The sequence below is a fragment of the Doryrhamphus excisus genome, chromosome 1 (genome assembly GCF_030265055.1).
Source record: "Doryrhamphus excisus isolate RoL2022-K1 chromosome 1, RoL_Dexc_1.0, whole genome shotgun sequence".
In the NCBI taxonomy this organism is placed as follows: domain Eukaryota; kingdom Metazoa; phylum Chordata; class Actinopteri; order Syngnathiformes; family Syngnathidae; genus Doryrhamphus; species Doryrhamphus excisus.
The window spans coordinates 27,756,486-27,773,980 of NC_080466.1; the positions used below are offsets into that span (position 1 = coordinate 27,756,486).

Here is a 17,495-nt window from a genome sequence, read left to right on the forward strand (position 1 = left end):
AAAGAGTACACGCCGTGGCAAAAAGCAACATATTCTCACGGGTAATTTGCGTTGTGGGACAAACTTTTGGGGTTAGAACAGCGGTCTCAAACACACGGCCCGCGGGCCAAATGTGGCCCGCAGGACACTAGTTTGAGGCCCCGCCTTGATATGAAAGTTTAATGTTAGTGCGGCCCGCGCAAGTTTGATATGGATGCTGTATGGTATCATGTACTCAGAAAAAATTATTACGTTTGATTAATGTTCATGTTAAAGGTTAAATAACTGTTAATAGTTATCCTCCCTATCCATGTGGAAGTGGTAAGTTTTTGGATATTTAAGTTTAAAGGAAATAACTTGAAGGCTACCGTTTAGGTCGCTAGCTCTCTAGTTTGCGAGTTAGCATGTGTCTCAAGACCCTGTGCAGTTGCGCAATATGTTGTAAATAAAAAGAGTATAAATGTGACTATAGTCGTGTTTTGTCATGTCTACAGGGCTCTAATAATGCTTTGTTCATTTTAATCTGAAAAAAATAATTTGTCTACCCACCAACTATATGTGGTTTCTTAAGTTTTTATTATTTGCCGTTTTATTGTTATTATTATATTTATTTATTTATTACTGATTGATTTTCTTTATTCTTGATTTGTTTATTTATTTTTCATCTTATTTTGTGCAGAAAAATAAAAATTAAGATATTTGAGAACAGTGGAATGTTTTATCAGAGCTTTTATTGTAGAAAATCGGAACCAAAGCACTGAAAAAGTTTGTATATTTTTCTGTTTTAATAAATGGGTTTTTTTTTTGGGAAAACCTGATGCGGCCCAGCCTTGCTGAGACCCTAGCTTCAGTGGCCCCCCAGGTAAATTGAGTTTGAGACCCCTGGGGTTAGAACATATTACGTTATTTTCACTTTCTTGTATTTATACCAAATTCTACCACATCATGAGGCCATGAAGTGCTATGATGAGTTCAGGTGATCAAACACTTTATAGCACTCACTTGATCTTAGGATGTTTTCTTTGCTGCTGCATCTCGACTGCACCTAGACACGAGAGAGACGTAGAGGATGCAAGGAGAGAGAAAAAAAAAGAGACAGCAGTGGAAATTGGAGATAGACAGCGGTGCTATTTTGACAACGCGTGTGATGACAAAGTGTCATGTCACGATACACTGTGCGCTTTTTGTCCTGCTTGTTGGGAGACGGCTGCATCTCCGCCATGATGACTAGCCCTACTTCGGCTTGTACTGCATACTACTGCATCATCATCATCATCATCATTGTTGGTGAAGGCGCACATGATATGTGACAGTACTGAATCGTTGGATTGCAGTCGGACGACTATGAGGACAAAGGCAGCAACATACAGAGTGACGTTAGTGAAAGACGTGTGTCACATCCAAATGTGGTGGAAATGTCCCGTTTAGAGTTTAGATTGAGGCTGGAATATTCCACTGGACTACAAAGATGGGTGGGGAGGAGAGCAGGGGCGCTTGATGCTGCCAATTTGCTGTGTAGTAACTTTTTTTAAAAAAAAATTGGGTACACGCAAACAAAAGACAGCCTCAGTGAAAATCCAAAGTACGTTTGAATGTGTAGTATTTCATATCATTTGTAGAGGCAAAATATGGATGAGTCATTTTGCAAAAATAAAATATGTACAAATAAAATAAAGCCGCTTATGTGATTGATGTTAAGAAAAAATCAAAATGAAATGTAGGTAAATTTTCTGTATAATAAAAAAATATATATTTTTTTTTACTTTTGACGTTGTCTTGTTTCTGATTGGCTGAGAAAAAAATCACATGCCGCCATAAGTAATGCATTAATGCATGCAACTTCCAAATATTACTTGTCCTTGTGATGTTTCTTTAGAATTAAAAAAAAATAATTTTTTTTACTTTTGACATTGTCTTGTTTCTGATTGGCTGAGAAAAATCACATGCTGCCCTAAGTAATGCATACAACTTCCAAACATTACTTGTCCTTGGTATGTTTTTTTTAATAATAAAAAAACTATTTTATTTTTTTTCTACTTTTGACATTGTCTTGTTTCTGATTGGCTGAGAAAAATCACATGCTGCCCTAAGTAATGCATGTGACTTCCAAATATTACTTGTCCATGTGATGTTTTTTTTTAGAATAAAAAAAAAAAAACAAATTTTTTTTTTTTTACTTTTGACATTGTCTTGTTTCTGATTGGCTGAAAAAAATCACATGCTGCCCTAAGTAATGCATGCAACTTCCAAATATTCCCTGTCCTATAAGAGGTCATATATATATATATATATAATTGATGAAGGTAGATGGTAGAATAACCTATGACCACACTGTAAACCCGAATGTTCAAAGTACTTAAATAAATGAAGTTATGCATATTCAAAGTTCTAATAACTTAATTATGTCAAGTTCATTTAACATGTTGTTCCATTTAGAGTAATTTTAACTAATATGTTTTGATTAAATTGAACTATATTGGCTATATTAAGTAAGATTAACTTGCTCAAAATGCTCAAAATAATTAATTGGAATAAATTTTCTTAAAAGTTCTACTTATAAATGATGATCGCCAGTTGCATTATCCATCTTTTCAGTTTATTTAACTTGTAATTTTTTATTAAATATGAACTTTTTGCAGATTTGTGTAACCTACTTAAACAAATTTGTAGTTATTTAAAAAAAAAGTATCTATTAAACATGAATAAATCAAACCATCGAACCAATTAAGAATAGAATAGATTTGTACTGTGTAGGTTTACACATGCACACCTTTGTCCTATGGAAAGAGTTGAAAAGAGTTACAAATTAAAGAATGGAGAATTCATGGCAGAGAGAATGTGAAAAAGAAATCTATTTCTCTCTTCACCCCAAAATTAAAAAAAAAAGTATATCGAATATAAACTCCAAATATTAAAGCTCTGATATACTCTAATAAATTTGAGTTGGAGCTCTGCTAACTTATTCGGGTTTACAGTGCACACTTTCCAGGAAAAAAATATTGACAAATATTAAAAATACAAATATATTACCAAAAGTAAGGTATCAAATGTGCCATAAACAGATAAAGTAGTTGCGGCTGTATTAGTTATTCTTTCATTATTGAGTCATTTCAATGCATAACTGTCCCATAGTAAACATAACAAAATACATTATGGTGCCAACATTTCATTTTGGGGTCTTTTACACTTGAGCTTCTGTCATTTTATCATCTTAACACCCGACAGGCCGACTACGGTTGCCTGAAAAAACAAATCTCACACAATCAAAACCTTGGTCAAGTCAACTACATAAGTCACGCTTATGAAGTCTTTGTTTAACATAAAACAAGTCTTTATCTCTACTCCCCTCCCTCGCCGCCATTATACCGGGCACCAAACAGCCAAGGTGAGTGGGCGGGAGGATGGGTGGGATGAGGGGGATGTGTGTGTGTGTGTGTGAACGGGCAGACGGAGACGTAAAACACAAGTCAGGGGACAGCAAGTTCCAAAAAAATAATGAGCATAATGAAGTGGCCCCCCGCATAGCCCGTATAGGTAAATAAAAGAACAGAAATAGAAAGCACAGACTTTGGACAACAGACTTGACTAAAACTACAGAGCCCAGCAGACATTGCGGTAAGAAAAGAAGAAACAATAAAAGACCACTACGGTGGCCTAATGGCATCTACTTGACAGACATCCAACACACCAGACATTAACTAGTGAAAGCGGACTAATGTCGACCGCCGAGACAGACGCACAAAGCCAACCACCACAGACAGACTTTGCATGGAGAGAAAGAAACAACAGACAGAATGAGAACAAGGAAGGCTGGTTGTGGGACAACACAGGCAGAATAAAAAAAAAGAGGGACACAGAGTGTGGCGTTTGTTTTGCGCGCTCCTCAGAGGAGGGTGGAGGCAAAGGGCAGCGGGGTGGGTAGGTGGGTGGGTGGTTGGGTGGGGGCGGGATAGTTACTCGAGAGCTGAAGGTCCTCCTGCGATCATCTTTAAGCCCCTCCAACCTACACTGGAGCTAGTGGAGATAAAGCATCGAATCACAGGCATCAGTGCATCTGTCCTGGCAACCACAACACAACACACACACACACACACAGGACAACCCTAGCAGGACAATAGAGGGAAGCAACAAAGATGGAACAGGAACAGGAAACAGGGAAAGGAAGGAGCTGACTTAATTGTTGGTTTATTAGCAATTAAACTACCAAATAAAATGTCTCCATTTTGTACCTACAAGTATTTGCATATGGATATGTGTTAAATATGTTTGTTAAGCAGTACATGGTATACATAATCAGTAATAACACATCCTCTCCAATTATGAATAGATTGCATGTGCTAGGCTAATTCTGCTAATCGTATTCTATTTACTGTATTATTCTGTCAAACAGTAAATAAAGTTAGCGTGGTGGTTTAATACCATATTTTCTGGTTATTCAGCTACACAAAAAATAAACATGAACAGAAAAGGTGTCCAGTGTTTATGGAACAAACAGTTTTTTCATTTATAAGTCGCATTTTTTTTGTAATTTCTTTGTAATTTTTTGGGGAATTTAAATTTTTTTTTCCCAAACTACTTGACCAAAACAGACATTACGTCCTCTTGGTAGGCAAGTTCTACCAATAAAAGAATAGACAACAGGCTGAATAGGATATGCTAACACAATGGTTATTCGCTTTGACGCACACTCACATAGAACAATCAGAGTTGTGCAACACTTTTATATGACTCATGAAAAAAATACTATATACCGTATATTCCTGACTATAAGTCGGACTTTTTTTCCAATTGATTAAATTACCCAAAAAATTCCCCCAAAAATTACCAAAAAATTACCCCCCCCCCCCCAAAAAAAAATTACCAAAAAAATGCGACTTATAAATGAAAAAACTGTTTGTTACATAAACACTGGACACCTTTTCCGTTTATGTTTATTTTTTGTGTAGCTGAAAAACCATTGTGTTAGAATATCTTACATCTATTCAGCCTGTTCTCTATTCTTTTATTGTTAGAACTTGCCTTCCAAGAGGACATAATGTCTGTTTTGGTCAAGTAGTTTGTAAAAAATTACCAAAAAAATTACCCAAAAAAATGCGACTTATAAATGAAAATACTGTTTGTTACATAAACACTGGACACCTTTTCTGTTCATGTTTATTTTTTGTGTAGCTGAATAACCATTGTGTTAGCATATCTTACACCTATTCAGCCTGTTCTCTATTCTTTTATTGGTAGAACTTGCCTTCCAAGAGGACGTAATGTCTGTTTTCGTCAAGTAGTTTGGAAAATAAATTACCCGCAAAAAATGCGACTTATGTATGTTTTTTTCAACCTAATTATGCATTTCTGGAGTGACTTATAGTCCGGAAAATACAGTATTATATACACTTTCTTTCTTGGATCTTCGTAAAAGCCTAGCCTAGCCTAACCAAATATATTGTTCTTTTTTAATACTATGTGTAAAAAATGTATTTCTATTTTTCTTGAGCCACACAAGCGCCGCTGGAAAAAAAGAATGAGGAGATGGGGTCTGGAGGATGATGATGATGATGATGATGATACAGGGGAACTGAAAAAACAACTCAAAGCAACACACGGATCACATTTTTTAAACATTGAGAAGCACAAATAAAGACAGCGATGGACATCCTCACACTATGTTGCGTCCCGACGGTGACACCATTTTGCAAAAACAATTCAATCGGAAAACAGACTCGCTTATTACACAGCTGATACGAAAACATCTCAAGGTGATACATATCATTAAGTCAACGCTGCAGCTGGAGGTGTGGCGTGGTGGCACACACATACACACACACACACACACACACACGGAGCATCCAAGACGACACTATCAGAGCGTCATGATGGGGAATGAGACACTTTGCATGTGAACAATGAACACGGTTGTTGTTGTTATGAGTGCAAAAGCAGCATGAAGGATGTTGAGGGACGCTAAAGACACTTTCACTCTTTCACGCTTAATTCTAATCTATCCTGTAACCCTTGAGCTGTGATTTCTGCTGTAGCGATCAATAAAATGCACATGATATATAAATTAAAGCCACTGGAATAACTTATTTGAAAGAAAGAAAGCGGGTTTGCAAAGCTGACACACTAAAAAAAAAAGTGCTAAAAAAAGTGTCCAAGCTAATGATTTTTAATATTGGACCCTTTTGCTTTAAATGTGATTCAAGGGTCCCTCAGATGTCGAGTCCACAACAGTGATCCTAGTCGGGGTCAGCGAGACTACACGGGGGTGGCAAAGGCTCCACAAGAAATCGATAGCACTAATAACCATCCGAGTGAGGAGACGCTGCAGGAAATGATGAGATGTAACCGTGGCGATGCTAAGCTCAGCACAAAAATAAAACGGCCTGTCAGACAAATTATGCAAAAAAAAAAAAAAAAAGGCGGGTGCTTTATATTTATGATGGTGAGGAAGAGGAGGAAGGCTGTGACAATTCAGGAAGTGGTCTTTCTTGGAGAAGGATGGAGCGCATGACAGAATGGTTCAGCGCGACAAAGTGCTACCGCAACCAAGTTCTCCTCCCTGGGGGGGGGGCAAGGACAAGCAATCGCCAAGGGGGAGGCAACAAAAGGCTCACAGCAGCTCAAACTAAACTGTAGTATATTCTCGAAAAAAAAACAAACTGAAATATTAACAACACATGTGTGATGAATGAAAAAAAACAACGAGTGCTGATAGAGATAAACTATGTGGACAAAAGTAATGGGACACTACAATCATTGCATTGCATTGTTCCTATTTCATTGTCTTTACTGTTTAAATTATTAATCTGCACCTTTATGCCTCTGGTAGGAACAATTAGCTAGCTCATCATCATGTAGTTCAAATTACGACCCCGAGTTGCCCCCCCCTCGAGAGCCAGGCCTGGATTTGGGGAAAAACTTGGAACAAGCACTTAACCATGTTCCTTGTGGAATCGTGTGGGAAGTAAACTCTCCAAGAGTATGCGGTACTGGACCACCAGGTTGTAGTCCCTGGTGTCAGAGTTTGGTCCACATTGCCAACAATAAGATGGACTTCGCCAGGACTGCCCCTTTATTACTTTTATGGACAGAATGGTGCAGCAAGGGATTTGAAAGGGTCTGGTTTTGTGGTCTACAGGATTGGGTCAAATAATATGTTCCTGCTGGTTTCATCCGACCGTGATCTTCAGCTCTCAGTCGAGTGTGAAGCGGCTGGGATGACAATCAGCATCTCAAAGTCCCGGCCCATGGTCCATGGTTCTTGCCTGGAAAAGGGTGGTGTTCCATTTCTGGTTTTGGGAATAAGATCCTGGCCCAAGATGGGGAGTTTAAGTACCGCAAGGTCGTGTTCATGAATGAGGGAAGGATGGAATGGGAAAACTGGGCCCTCCCTTTGAGATGCCTTCAGGATGACTCCCTGGGGAGGTGCTCAAGGCATGTTGATCGGTAGGGAACCCAGGACAAGTTGGAGAGACTATGGGCTCTAATTTCATGGTGCAGCCAATTTGGTAGACTGGGTTGCACCGAGATGGCTTCCAATGTTGGCGCCTTGGTCTACGGAATTAGTGCCCAACTGGGTCTGGGGATCCACTGGCAGGAGCTGGACGAAGTCGTCCGTGGTGAGGGAAGTCTGGGCTTCTCTGCTTAGGGCTGGGAAGAAGATGGTTTTGTGGTCTGCAGGATTGGGTCAAATAATATGTTCCTGCTGGTTTCATCCGACCGTGATGTAGAAAATGAATAAATGCTGTTCTCTGTGTCCTTTAAATTGCCCCTCGGGAATAAATAAAGTGTTTTTTTAACTTTTGAACTTGAACTTTGAACATAACCGAATTCAACAACGTCTAAATACTTCTGTCCACATAGTTCATCTTGAATGAGATGCCCTGAGGAGGAGTGCTGTTGATAACCGCAGGGGGTGATGCATATTGCAGCTAAAATAGGCTGCTAATCCACCACTTCATTAATTACCTGGTATATAATTGTCTTGTATTTCATTTATTTTTACGTATGAGTGGCATAAAATACACACCTCCCCTTGAGCAACACCTCCATTAAACCAGGAACCAAATACTTTACACAAAGATCTGGTCTTTCTTGAATGCGTATCAGTTCCAGATCACGTTAATAAAAATGGAAGTGCATTGAGGCTGCTGACGCTACAGCTACTCGGCGGTCAGTGTGTGTGTGTGTTAATGGGCGCGGTTAGGTGCCATGTGGGATGCCGGTGGCACTGCATGCCGGTTGAGAAGAGTTTGATAGAAGGTTAACGGGGGTTTACCTGGTCCAAGGTAGAGTACCTTGACTTGAGCGTGATGACCTCATCCAGGTGAGCCCTGAATTCTCTCCGTGAGGCCTGTGGGAAGCCACAGGATAGTCATAGGATAGTTCATGCCACCAAGTCACACACACACACACACACACACAAGGAAGGGGACAAGCATGCACGTCCGCTTGGAATACTTGGAATACTTATCAGTTAGTAGAGCTTGGAAGTGGTCAATTATTACACTAGCAGCTGTATAAAAGCTTTATTAAAGATACAGGTGATGTTTTAAGCATTGTTTTCAATATTCAAGGTGACAAAAAGTGATGAGAGCTATTGTGCTGAGTAGCCTGGACGCAGGTGGGTGTATCAAAGCACATAATTTACATAAGAGACTAAGAAAATGCAGCGTAGAATTCCATAATTACTGGAAAACTGCTAATGCTAATGATATAATAAGGGCTGCAGGTGGAAAATGACCCCCGGGACGCACTTTGGACACCCCTGCTATGGACTGAGTCTGATGTGGTTTGTGGCTGTGGGACACCATAACCAAATGATGGCTCCACCTCCAAGTTTTTGTGCAATTTTTGAGTTTTTCCTGAAACTTTCCAAATTGTATACGTTCAGCTTTGGAGGTTCCACTAGCCTAAGTGCGGCATGTTTGTGCAATATGCAATAGTATGCAATATGTAGAAGAAGAAGTAAAATAATAAATGCTGTTAGCATTTGGATGTTAACCCGCTACATTTTCCTGACACCGCACGTGATCGAAAAGTAATTAAATTCCACAACAAAACGCGGCGTTCCCAGACTCTCATTATCGTGCAAGTACGGAAGATCAATGGATTGTGAGATCAGATTGGACAAGTGTTAGCTCGGTCACGCCTTTTATCAGCCACGGATCACCATCACTGGGCCTTGGGCCAGCGCAACAAGCGGCATTGAGGAGCCGCTAAACGCTTGCAGCACAAACACCAAGTGAGACACCAATGGCGCGGACACAGAGGGTAGAAAAAAATCACTTAGTTCAAATACATCGTTGGTGCAGTGTTCAACTCCATTCCTGAGGTTGAACAGAGTTAAGGAATATGCTAAGTGATGGTGTTAGGGTGGAGAGCAAGGCGAGGGTTAGATTATAGCAGAAAAAAGACATACAAGAAAGAGATATGAGGAGTAAACAAACAACACAAACAACACAAACATGCACTCAAGGATTTTGAGCAGGAAACAAAATCATGCCGTGCAGGAAGTGGTGCGATTTGAGAAGAGAAGAAGAAATAATGGTGTCCTGTAAAAACGCATCAAAACACATGCAGGAGTACCTCAGCAATGCTTAGGGTGGATGAACAGGAGGGGAGCCGCGCCTGGTGCCACAAAAAAAAAGGAAAGGGGGGGAGGGGGGAGAGAAAGAGGGTTATCAGAGCCAAAGCTGGGTCGAGCAGGAGTGGACAGAGGCACACAGAGACTGAAGAGCCCCCCCGCCCCTGTCTTGGGATTATCGATCTCTGTGTGACTGTCTCGGATTGGACCAAGGCAACAAAATATGGGACAGACAGACCAGGGCAGGACTGGACCGGACTGGACAAGGTAGGACAGAGCAGGTCAGGTCAGGACAGCAGGTAGGAGGTGTCACTCCTGACATGTTTTAGGGTGGGGGGCTTCCGACATTCACATACAATATGCATACATGTATATGCTACATAATATGCTGCAAAAAAAGCTCACTTTAATTCATAATTATTTAAATTATTCGTGCAATTTACTGTTTACGCTGTACATTGTTGTTCATATTTGATGTCATCTATTTATTCACCACATTATTATTATTATTTATTATACGGGAGCCGGGCAACAACATTTCGTTGACAATTTCACTGCTGTGTTATTGTGCAAAGACAATAAAGAAAGTCTATTTCGAATGAATATAATAAATAATAAATTGAATAACAATATAGTTCCAGTATATATAATGCATACATATTACAATTAATAAAAATAAGAAAATATGTATTTATATATATTTATTTATAGTCTTTATAGCCATTTTTGTACTGATACAATGTACACTGGATTGCATCATATTTATGCAGGTGGTCACTTTCTTATTTTATTTAATAAAATAAGACTTACAAATTAATAAAATGACTGATAATGATACAAAAAAAATAGATTTGATTGGCTGTAATGTTACAATTGTCCCATCTTGTTGTCTTCAGTTGAGAGGCGGGGTACACCCTGGACTGGTGGCCAGCCAATCACAGGGCACATATAGACAAACAACCATTCACACTCACATTCATACCTATGGACAATTTGGAGTAACTAATTAACCTAGCATGTTTTTAGAATGTGGGAGGAAACCGGAGTACCCGGAGAAAACCCATGCATGCACGGGGAGAACATGCAAACTCCACACAGAGATGACTAAGGGTGGGATTGAACTCGGGTCTCCTAGCTCAGGCCCTCGTGCTAATCACTCATCCGCCCTGCAGCGTAAAAACGTCTTATTTTCTCTTATTATGTCTACTATATTGGGTAATATCAGTATAAAGTTCATTATATATACGTATCAGTATAAAGTTCATTCATTTTCTACCGCTTATCCTCACGAGGGTCGCAGGGGTGCTGGAGCCTATCCCAGCTGTCTTTGGACGAGAGGCGGGGTACACCCTAGACTGGTGGCCAGCCAATCACAAGGCACATACGTATAGACAAAAAACCATTCACACTCACATTCATACCTATGGACAATTTGGAGTCGCTAATTAACCTAGCATGTTTTTGGAATGTGGGAGGAAACCGGAGTACCCGGAAAATGAAAACCCACGCATACACGGCGAGAACATGCAAACGCCACACAGAGATAGCCGAGGCTGGAATTGAACCCTGGTCTCCTAGCAGTGAGGTCTGCACGCTAACCACTCAACCACCGTGCAACTTTGCTCTTTCCTGAACTGTTCTTGGGAGCAACTTTGTAAACACATAAAACATAGTGACTTGTTTGCCAAATATAATAAATCATGCATGTTTTCAACATTCCAGTCCATTCTACGACCCTTATATTATCCTGAAGTAGCGCTAATCAGCAGCAATTGAACACATTGTGCTTTATGAGAGAGAAAACACATATTTTGGGGGTTGCCTAATAAAAAAGCACAGATGGCTGAGTATAAATATTGCTGGATGAATCCCATTTTTATCACCATTTTTTTTTTGACAGACGTACGATGCCGGAGACAGGTGCTAAATGACATTTCTTTTTTTTTTTTTTCCCAATTCAAACAAGCACATAAACACAACCTTCTTAAGGCATATGCTATCCCGGTACACCATCTTCCTCCAAATGTGACACATCCTTGGCACGCACATCTATAAAGAAATATCACTTCTATTCCCGCACACCAAAAGCTGCCAGCAACCAAAGGCAAGCTCATTATGAATTATTACTAAAGCAATTAGTTAAAACCAAGCCTTTCATTATGACACAGTAGCATTTTAGATGATATAACAAATCGCTTTAATAAAGAGGGGCTGTCAACGAGATATGAATCGTGTCTCCCCGTCTCTAATTAAAATGCTGTAGATTCACAGAAGTCGTCTGCATCAAACAGGAAGGGAATCATCGGCATGTCAGTCAGTTAGGTTGCGTGAAACATAGAAAAGGAGGGCAACAATAGCAAGCTTATTTTCTCATAAATACCTGACTCCAACAATTTGGAATTTAACCGACATTCTATTAAGAAATATGCTTCAAAAGTTAATGGTCATTAAATTCCTGGTTTGGGATCGACTACTGATATAATTTTATCTTTGGTTTATCACAGAAAGGCACCAGTAATGGCTAAGCAGAAAAGTGTGATGATAACCATAGAACCAGCAATGGAACTTAAAGTGATATGGAAATTGTCTGCCTGCTCAGTACAGGGATAAACGAGTGTAGGCCACAGATTCAGGAGATCGGAAAGATTGGGTTCGATTCTCTGCTTGGATATCTCTGTGTGGAGTTTGCATGGTCATGTTGTGATGTTTTGTCCGGGTACTCCGGTTTCCTCCCACATTCCAAAAACATGCTAGGTTAATTGGCCACTCCAAATTGTCCATAGGTATGAATGTGAGTGTGAATGGTTGTTTGTCTATATGTGCCCTGTGATTGGCTGGCCACCAGTCCAGGGTGTACCCCGCCTCTCACCTGAAGACAGCTGGGATAGGCCCCAGCACCCCCGTGACCCTTGTGAGGCAAAGCTGTAGTGAATGAATGAATGTTGTGAATGGGGGCTGCCCAGCGGTTGCGTGTTTAGCGCGCATACCTCACAGCTAGAAGACCTGGGTTGAATTCCACCCTCGGACATGTCTGTGTGGAGTTTGCATGTTCTCCCCGTGCATGCGTGGGTTTTCTCCGGTTTCCTCCCACATTCCAAAAACATGCTAGGTTAAGTAGCGACTCCAAATTGTCCATAGGTATGAATGTGAGTGTGAATGGTTGTTTGTCTATATGTGCCCTGTGATTGGCTGGCCACCAGTCCAGGGTGTACCCTGCCTCTTGCCCGAAGACAGCTGGGATAGGCTCCAGCATACCTGTGACCCAGGTGAGAATAAGGTTGCATGAATTGACTCCACATTATTATTATTATTACTATAATAAGGAAGTCTGGTTGCATGGCGGTCTAGTGGTTAGCGCGCAGACCTCACAGCTAGGAGACCCAAGTTCAATTCCACCCTCGGACATGCCTGTGTGGAGTTTGCATGTTCTCCCTGTGCATGTGTGGGTTTTCTCCGGGTACTCCGGTTTCCTCCCACATTCCAAAAACATGCTAGGTTAATTGACGACTCCAGATTGTCCATAGGTATGAATGTGAGTGTGAATGGTTGTTTGTCTATATGTGCCCTGTGATTGGCTGGCCACCAGTCCAGGGTGTACCCCGCCTCTTGCCTGAAGACAGCTGGGATAGGCTCCAGCACCCCCGCGACCCTAGTGAGGATAAGCGGTAGAAAATGAATGAATGAATGAATTAACATTACCACATGCTTTCCTGATGCTATTTATCTGGGCTTGAGATCAGCACTGGACAGCTCCAGTGGCTGAATGTTGGGGAACTAAAGGCTGAATTATGCTACAACTCTCCGGTACGACTACTATTCCCAGGGTGTACCCCGCCTCTTGCCCGAAGACAGCTGGGATAGGCTCCAGCACCCCTAGTGAGGATAAGCGGTAGAAAATGAATGAATGTTGTGAATGGTTGTTTGTCTATATGTGCCCTGTGATTGGCTGGCCACCAGTCCGGGGTGTACCCCGCGCCTCTCGCCTGAAGACAGCTGGGATAGGCTCCAGCACCCCTAGTGTGTATAAGCGGTAGAAAATGAATGAATGTTGTGAATGGTTGTTTGTCTATATGTGCCCTGTGATTGGCTGGCCACCAGTCCGGGGTGTACCCCGCGCCTCTCGCCTGAAGACAGCTGGGATAGGCTCCAGCATCCCAGGTGTGGATAATGTTGCATAAATCGACTCCACATTATTATTATTATTATTATGATTATAAGGAAGTCAACCAGCATCTGAAAGCATTGTGTTCAGCTTTGTAGGCTCCACTGTCATAGTCGTAGCAGAAGCCAAGCAAACTAATAACCAAAGCTGACGAGGCACATCTAAGTGCTTCATCCTCCAGCACGTTTATTCATCACAGGCCTCCCATGGCTGTCTCCATGTCCCACCGTATTAGACAGGAATTAGAAAATAGAAATTAATGAGCTTCTGAGTGCGTTTGCCAGCGTTGGCACAGAGCAGGAGCGAACGCAGCAGATTTGACGGAGCCCGCGTTACGACACTCGCCAGTCTCCCCCGCTTCCCATCAACCCACATGGCCAATGAGCACGCCGGGTCCAGCTGGTCAGACGCTCTCATCTGGTCCTCTTTCATTTCCTGTCTGTCCTCCAGTGTCTCTTTTTCCTTTCCTACCAATTCTTCCTATTCTCTCTCTCTCTCTCTCGCCGTACCGCCTGGAGGCAAACTGCTACAGCGTGAGTAATATCGCATAGACGCAGACAAAGCTAACACACCATCTATTCATGAGGATGCAAACACATCACACACTTTTGTCAGAAAACAGAAAAAAGTCAATTTACATGCGAATATAGGCTGAAGAACACACACACACACACATCACATACACACGCATGAATGAGGACACTGCAATTATTTTGACTTCAAGCCCAAAGCAGTTTGACCCAAATGGTCTTTTTAGTATGAGCCAGACAAGGGGTGTGTGTATATGTGTGTATATGTGTGTGTATCCAAAATCAGACAGAAAATCCTTTTTTTCTGTCTGCTGCTTGTTCTAATAATGTATCAAACTTCTAACATTTAGCTAGCATTGCTAAATTATTAACGCCACGCACAGCTGCAGATTGCTTTAAATAATGAATAATCTTCCATTTTGATGATGCGACATCCGAGCCAGCATAAACAGTACATCCAAATTATTTGGTTTATTTGTGTTAAACTGGAAGAAAAATGTTAGCCCGGCAATTTTTTACGTTGTTTCTGAATGATTACATACTTTTCACGTATCCAAAGTACTCCAAAGTAAAGTTATGACTAAATAATACTAGGAACACGCTGTTGTGTGTCTGTAGCTTTAAATGGTTTGTATGCAACTGTGTGTGTGTATTTGATCCATCTTGAAGATAAATATGTATTGTAACTCATCAATAGCTCAACATAAAAAAGCTGCCGGGGGGGCACTAACTTTCAACTGTACTCCACCCGCCGTCTTCCTGCTTTGAGTAAGTAGTAATAGTAAATTTGTTTTTATATTTTGGGGTGTTTGTTGTCAGCTAATGATAGCCATTTGGCAATGTTTAGCTACTAATGTTAGCTGTCATTGAATGTATAGCCTATTATAATCACATTTATTGATTACCTTACTGAAACCGCTTCTGTGTGTGGACATGCTACCGACATGTATACGAATATCGACTCGCCTCGAATAAAAATATATGCCAATGTTTATGCAGTTTAACTCATTTTGAAAATTCTATGCATTTTCTTCTTTTACACCATTATTGCTAATATATGTACTGTATGCTAGCTGTTGATGGTGTTCTTATATTTGTTTGACAAAATGTGAACTGCGATGCTAACGCTGACGAAAAACAAATGACAAAACTGACATGTAGCAAAGCCTGTTTTTCTTCTTTCCCATGTGAAGTAGTGGCGGAGGGACTCAAAACCGTCTGAGCGTCAAAACAAACAAACATTTGGTGGTCATAAACATCCTATTAGGGTCGGTACAACATCAATAAAAATGTGCGATTTAACTAGATGTGTAACACCGCCACAAATATGCAAGATTTTTGTTGAAATGAAATGTATAATTTTGCCTGATGGAGAGACAGGTGACAATCCGTTTTCTGCACGGTAGGCGAGTGGTTAGCATGTAGGCCACACAGTCAGGAGAACGTGAAGACCCGGGTTCCATTCTCCGCTTGGGCATCATGTCAAGTTTGCATTCTAGGTTAATTGCCGACTCCAAATTGTCCATAGGTATGAATATGAGTGTGAATAATTGTCTGACGGCTGGGATAGGCTCCAGCATACCCGCGACGGGAGTGAGGCATAGCAGCATCAAAAATACTGTAACTACTGTACATATTACTGTTATTATATCTTGTCACATTCATAGATCATACTGTTTATTATAATCTGTAGAATCTGCAATAGCCATACTATAGTCATTTATATCCCTGTATATATCCACACTGTATCATAGTCATAGCCTGTTATAGTTTGCATATATATCTGTCCATTTACAACTCCATTATTTCTATATTTACTTATTATTTACTATAAATGTACTATATTTTACTATATATACTATATATTTTCCTATATATTATAGCGCGCAGACCTCACAGCTAGGAGACCAGGGTTCAATTCCACCCTCGGTCACCTCTGTTTGGAGTTTGCATGTTCTCCCCGTGCATGCGTGGGTTTTCTCCCGGTACTCCGGTTTCCTCCCACATTCCAAAAACATGCTAGGTTAATTAGCGACTCCAAATTGTCCATAGGTATGAATGTGAGTGTGAATGGTTGTTTGTCTATATGTGCCCTGTGATTGGCTGGCCACCAGTACAGGGTGTACACCGCCTCTCGTTCAAAGACAGCTGGGATAGGCTCCAGCACCCCCTGCGACCCTCGTGAGGAAAAAGCGGTAGAAAATGAATGAATGAATGAATATACGATTTACTATAAATTTGCACTTCTGGTTGGATGCTAACTGCATTTTGTTGCCCTGTACCAGTGACATAGCAATAACAATAAAGTTGAATATAATCTAATCTAATCTAAAATGGATGGATTTTCATGCATGAATGCTATATGCTAAGCTAATTGGTGTGTGCGGAAAAAGTCACTTGTGGACTATTGATTAGTCTGGCAGTGTGACTGTTGCAGGAACGGTCGACATCACCAACAGACGAGAATACAAGTTCATAGCGACTGAGCCACACAACGACGGGAGTGTAAAAAAAGCTCATATTGATGACGGTATTTCTGCACATGGACTTTGAAGGTGCTGCTTCCACACTATTTTTTAAATCTATTTTTAATCAACATGATGCTCATTTCTATTTCTGCGCACCAAAAAGTGTAGTAAGAATCAATGGACTCTTTTGCATGAGCAGGAAATAAAGCACTCAAAGTTCATCTCCCTCATCCTTGAGCCTTTTGCCTCCAGTTTGGTACCTGGTCACTTTTAGTAGATCACTCAGCACCTTCACCCTTAACTCAACCTCATACCTCTTCACCTCATAACTCACTCAGAGGGCTGAAAGCATCACCTCATCATCACCAGGAACATTTATCCACACACACACAGATTTATATTCAATGTGTTTAGCATTGAAATGCATCCATAGACTACAAAATGACAAACAGGCACACCCATCATGCTAAAACCGTTCAATGCTGTCTACTATACAGAAAGGAAAGACCACCACTTACCATCTTCTGCCTGGAGTCGCAACAGAATGAGCTCGGCGGCACCAGGAGGACGTGCGCATGCTTTACAGTAAGTGTGTGTATGGGCGGGCGAGAGAGAGAGAGAGAGAAAGAGAGCGAGGAGGAGAGGCGAGAGCGGCGCTGGAGGGAGAGTGACAACGACAAAAACGCAAGATGGGAGAAGAGACGAGGCTCTCGCAGCGCGTATGGAGGGAGCTGTGATGTGCATGGGTGGTCTTTACTGTGTGTGTGCTCCGTCGC

General features: G+C 41.0%; 1 protein-coding gene across 5 annotated transcripts in view; it reads right to left on the reverse strand.

Annotated features, from left to right (window-relative positions):
- The window catches only part of gphnb (gephyrin b), a 190,504-nt gene that overhangs the window by 20,533 nt on the left and 152,476 nt on the right, over positions 1 to 17,495 (reverse strand). For 4 of the 5 annotated variants that reach the window (XR_009119164.1, XR_009119165.1, XM_058046186.1 and 1 more), the window contains exons 11-14: positions 9,562 to 9,603; positions 8,252 to 8,326; positions 3,937 to 3,993; positions 982 to 1,024 (exon numbers count right to left, since the gene is read on the reverse strand). Coding sequence is in view for 3 of the 5 variants with exons in the window: in XM_058046186.1 (XP_057902169.1) it covers positions 982 to 1,024; positions 3,937 to 3,993; positions 8,252 to 8,326; positions 9,562 to 9,603 (217 nt within the window). In the remaining 2 variants the exon portion in view is untranslated. The remainder of the gene's footprint in view (positions 1 to 981; positions 1,025 to 3,936; positions 3,994 to 8,251; positions 8,327 to 9,561; positions 9,604 to 17,495) is intronic. The other variant, XM_058046188.1, reaches the window with a different exon arrangement.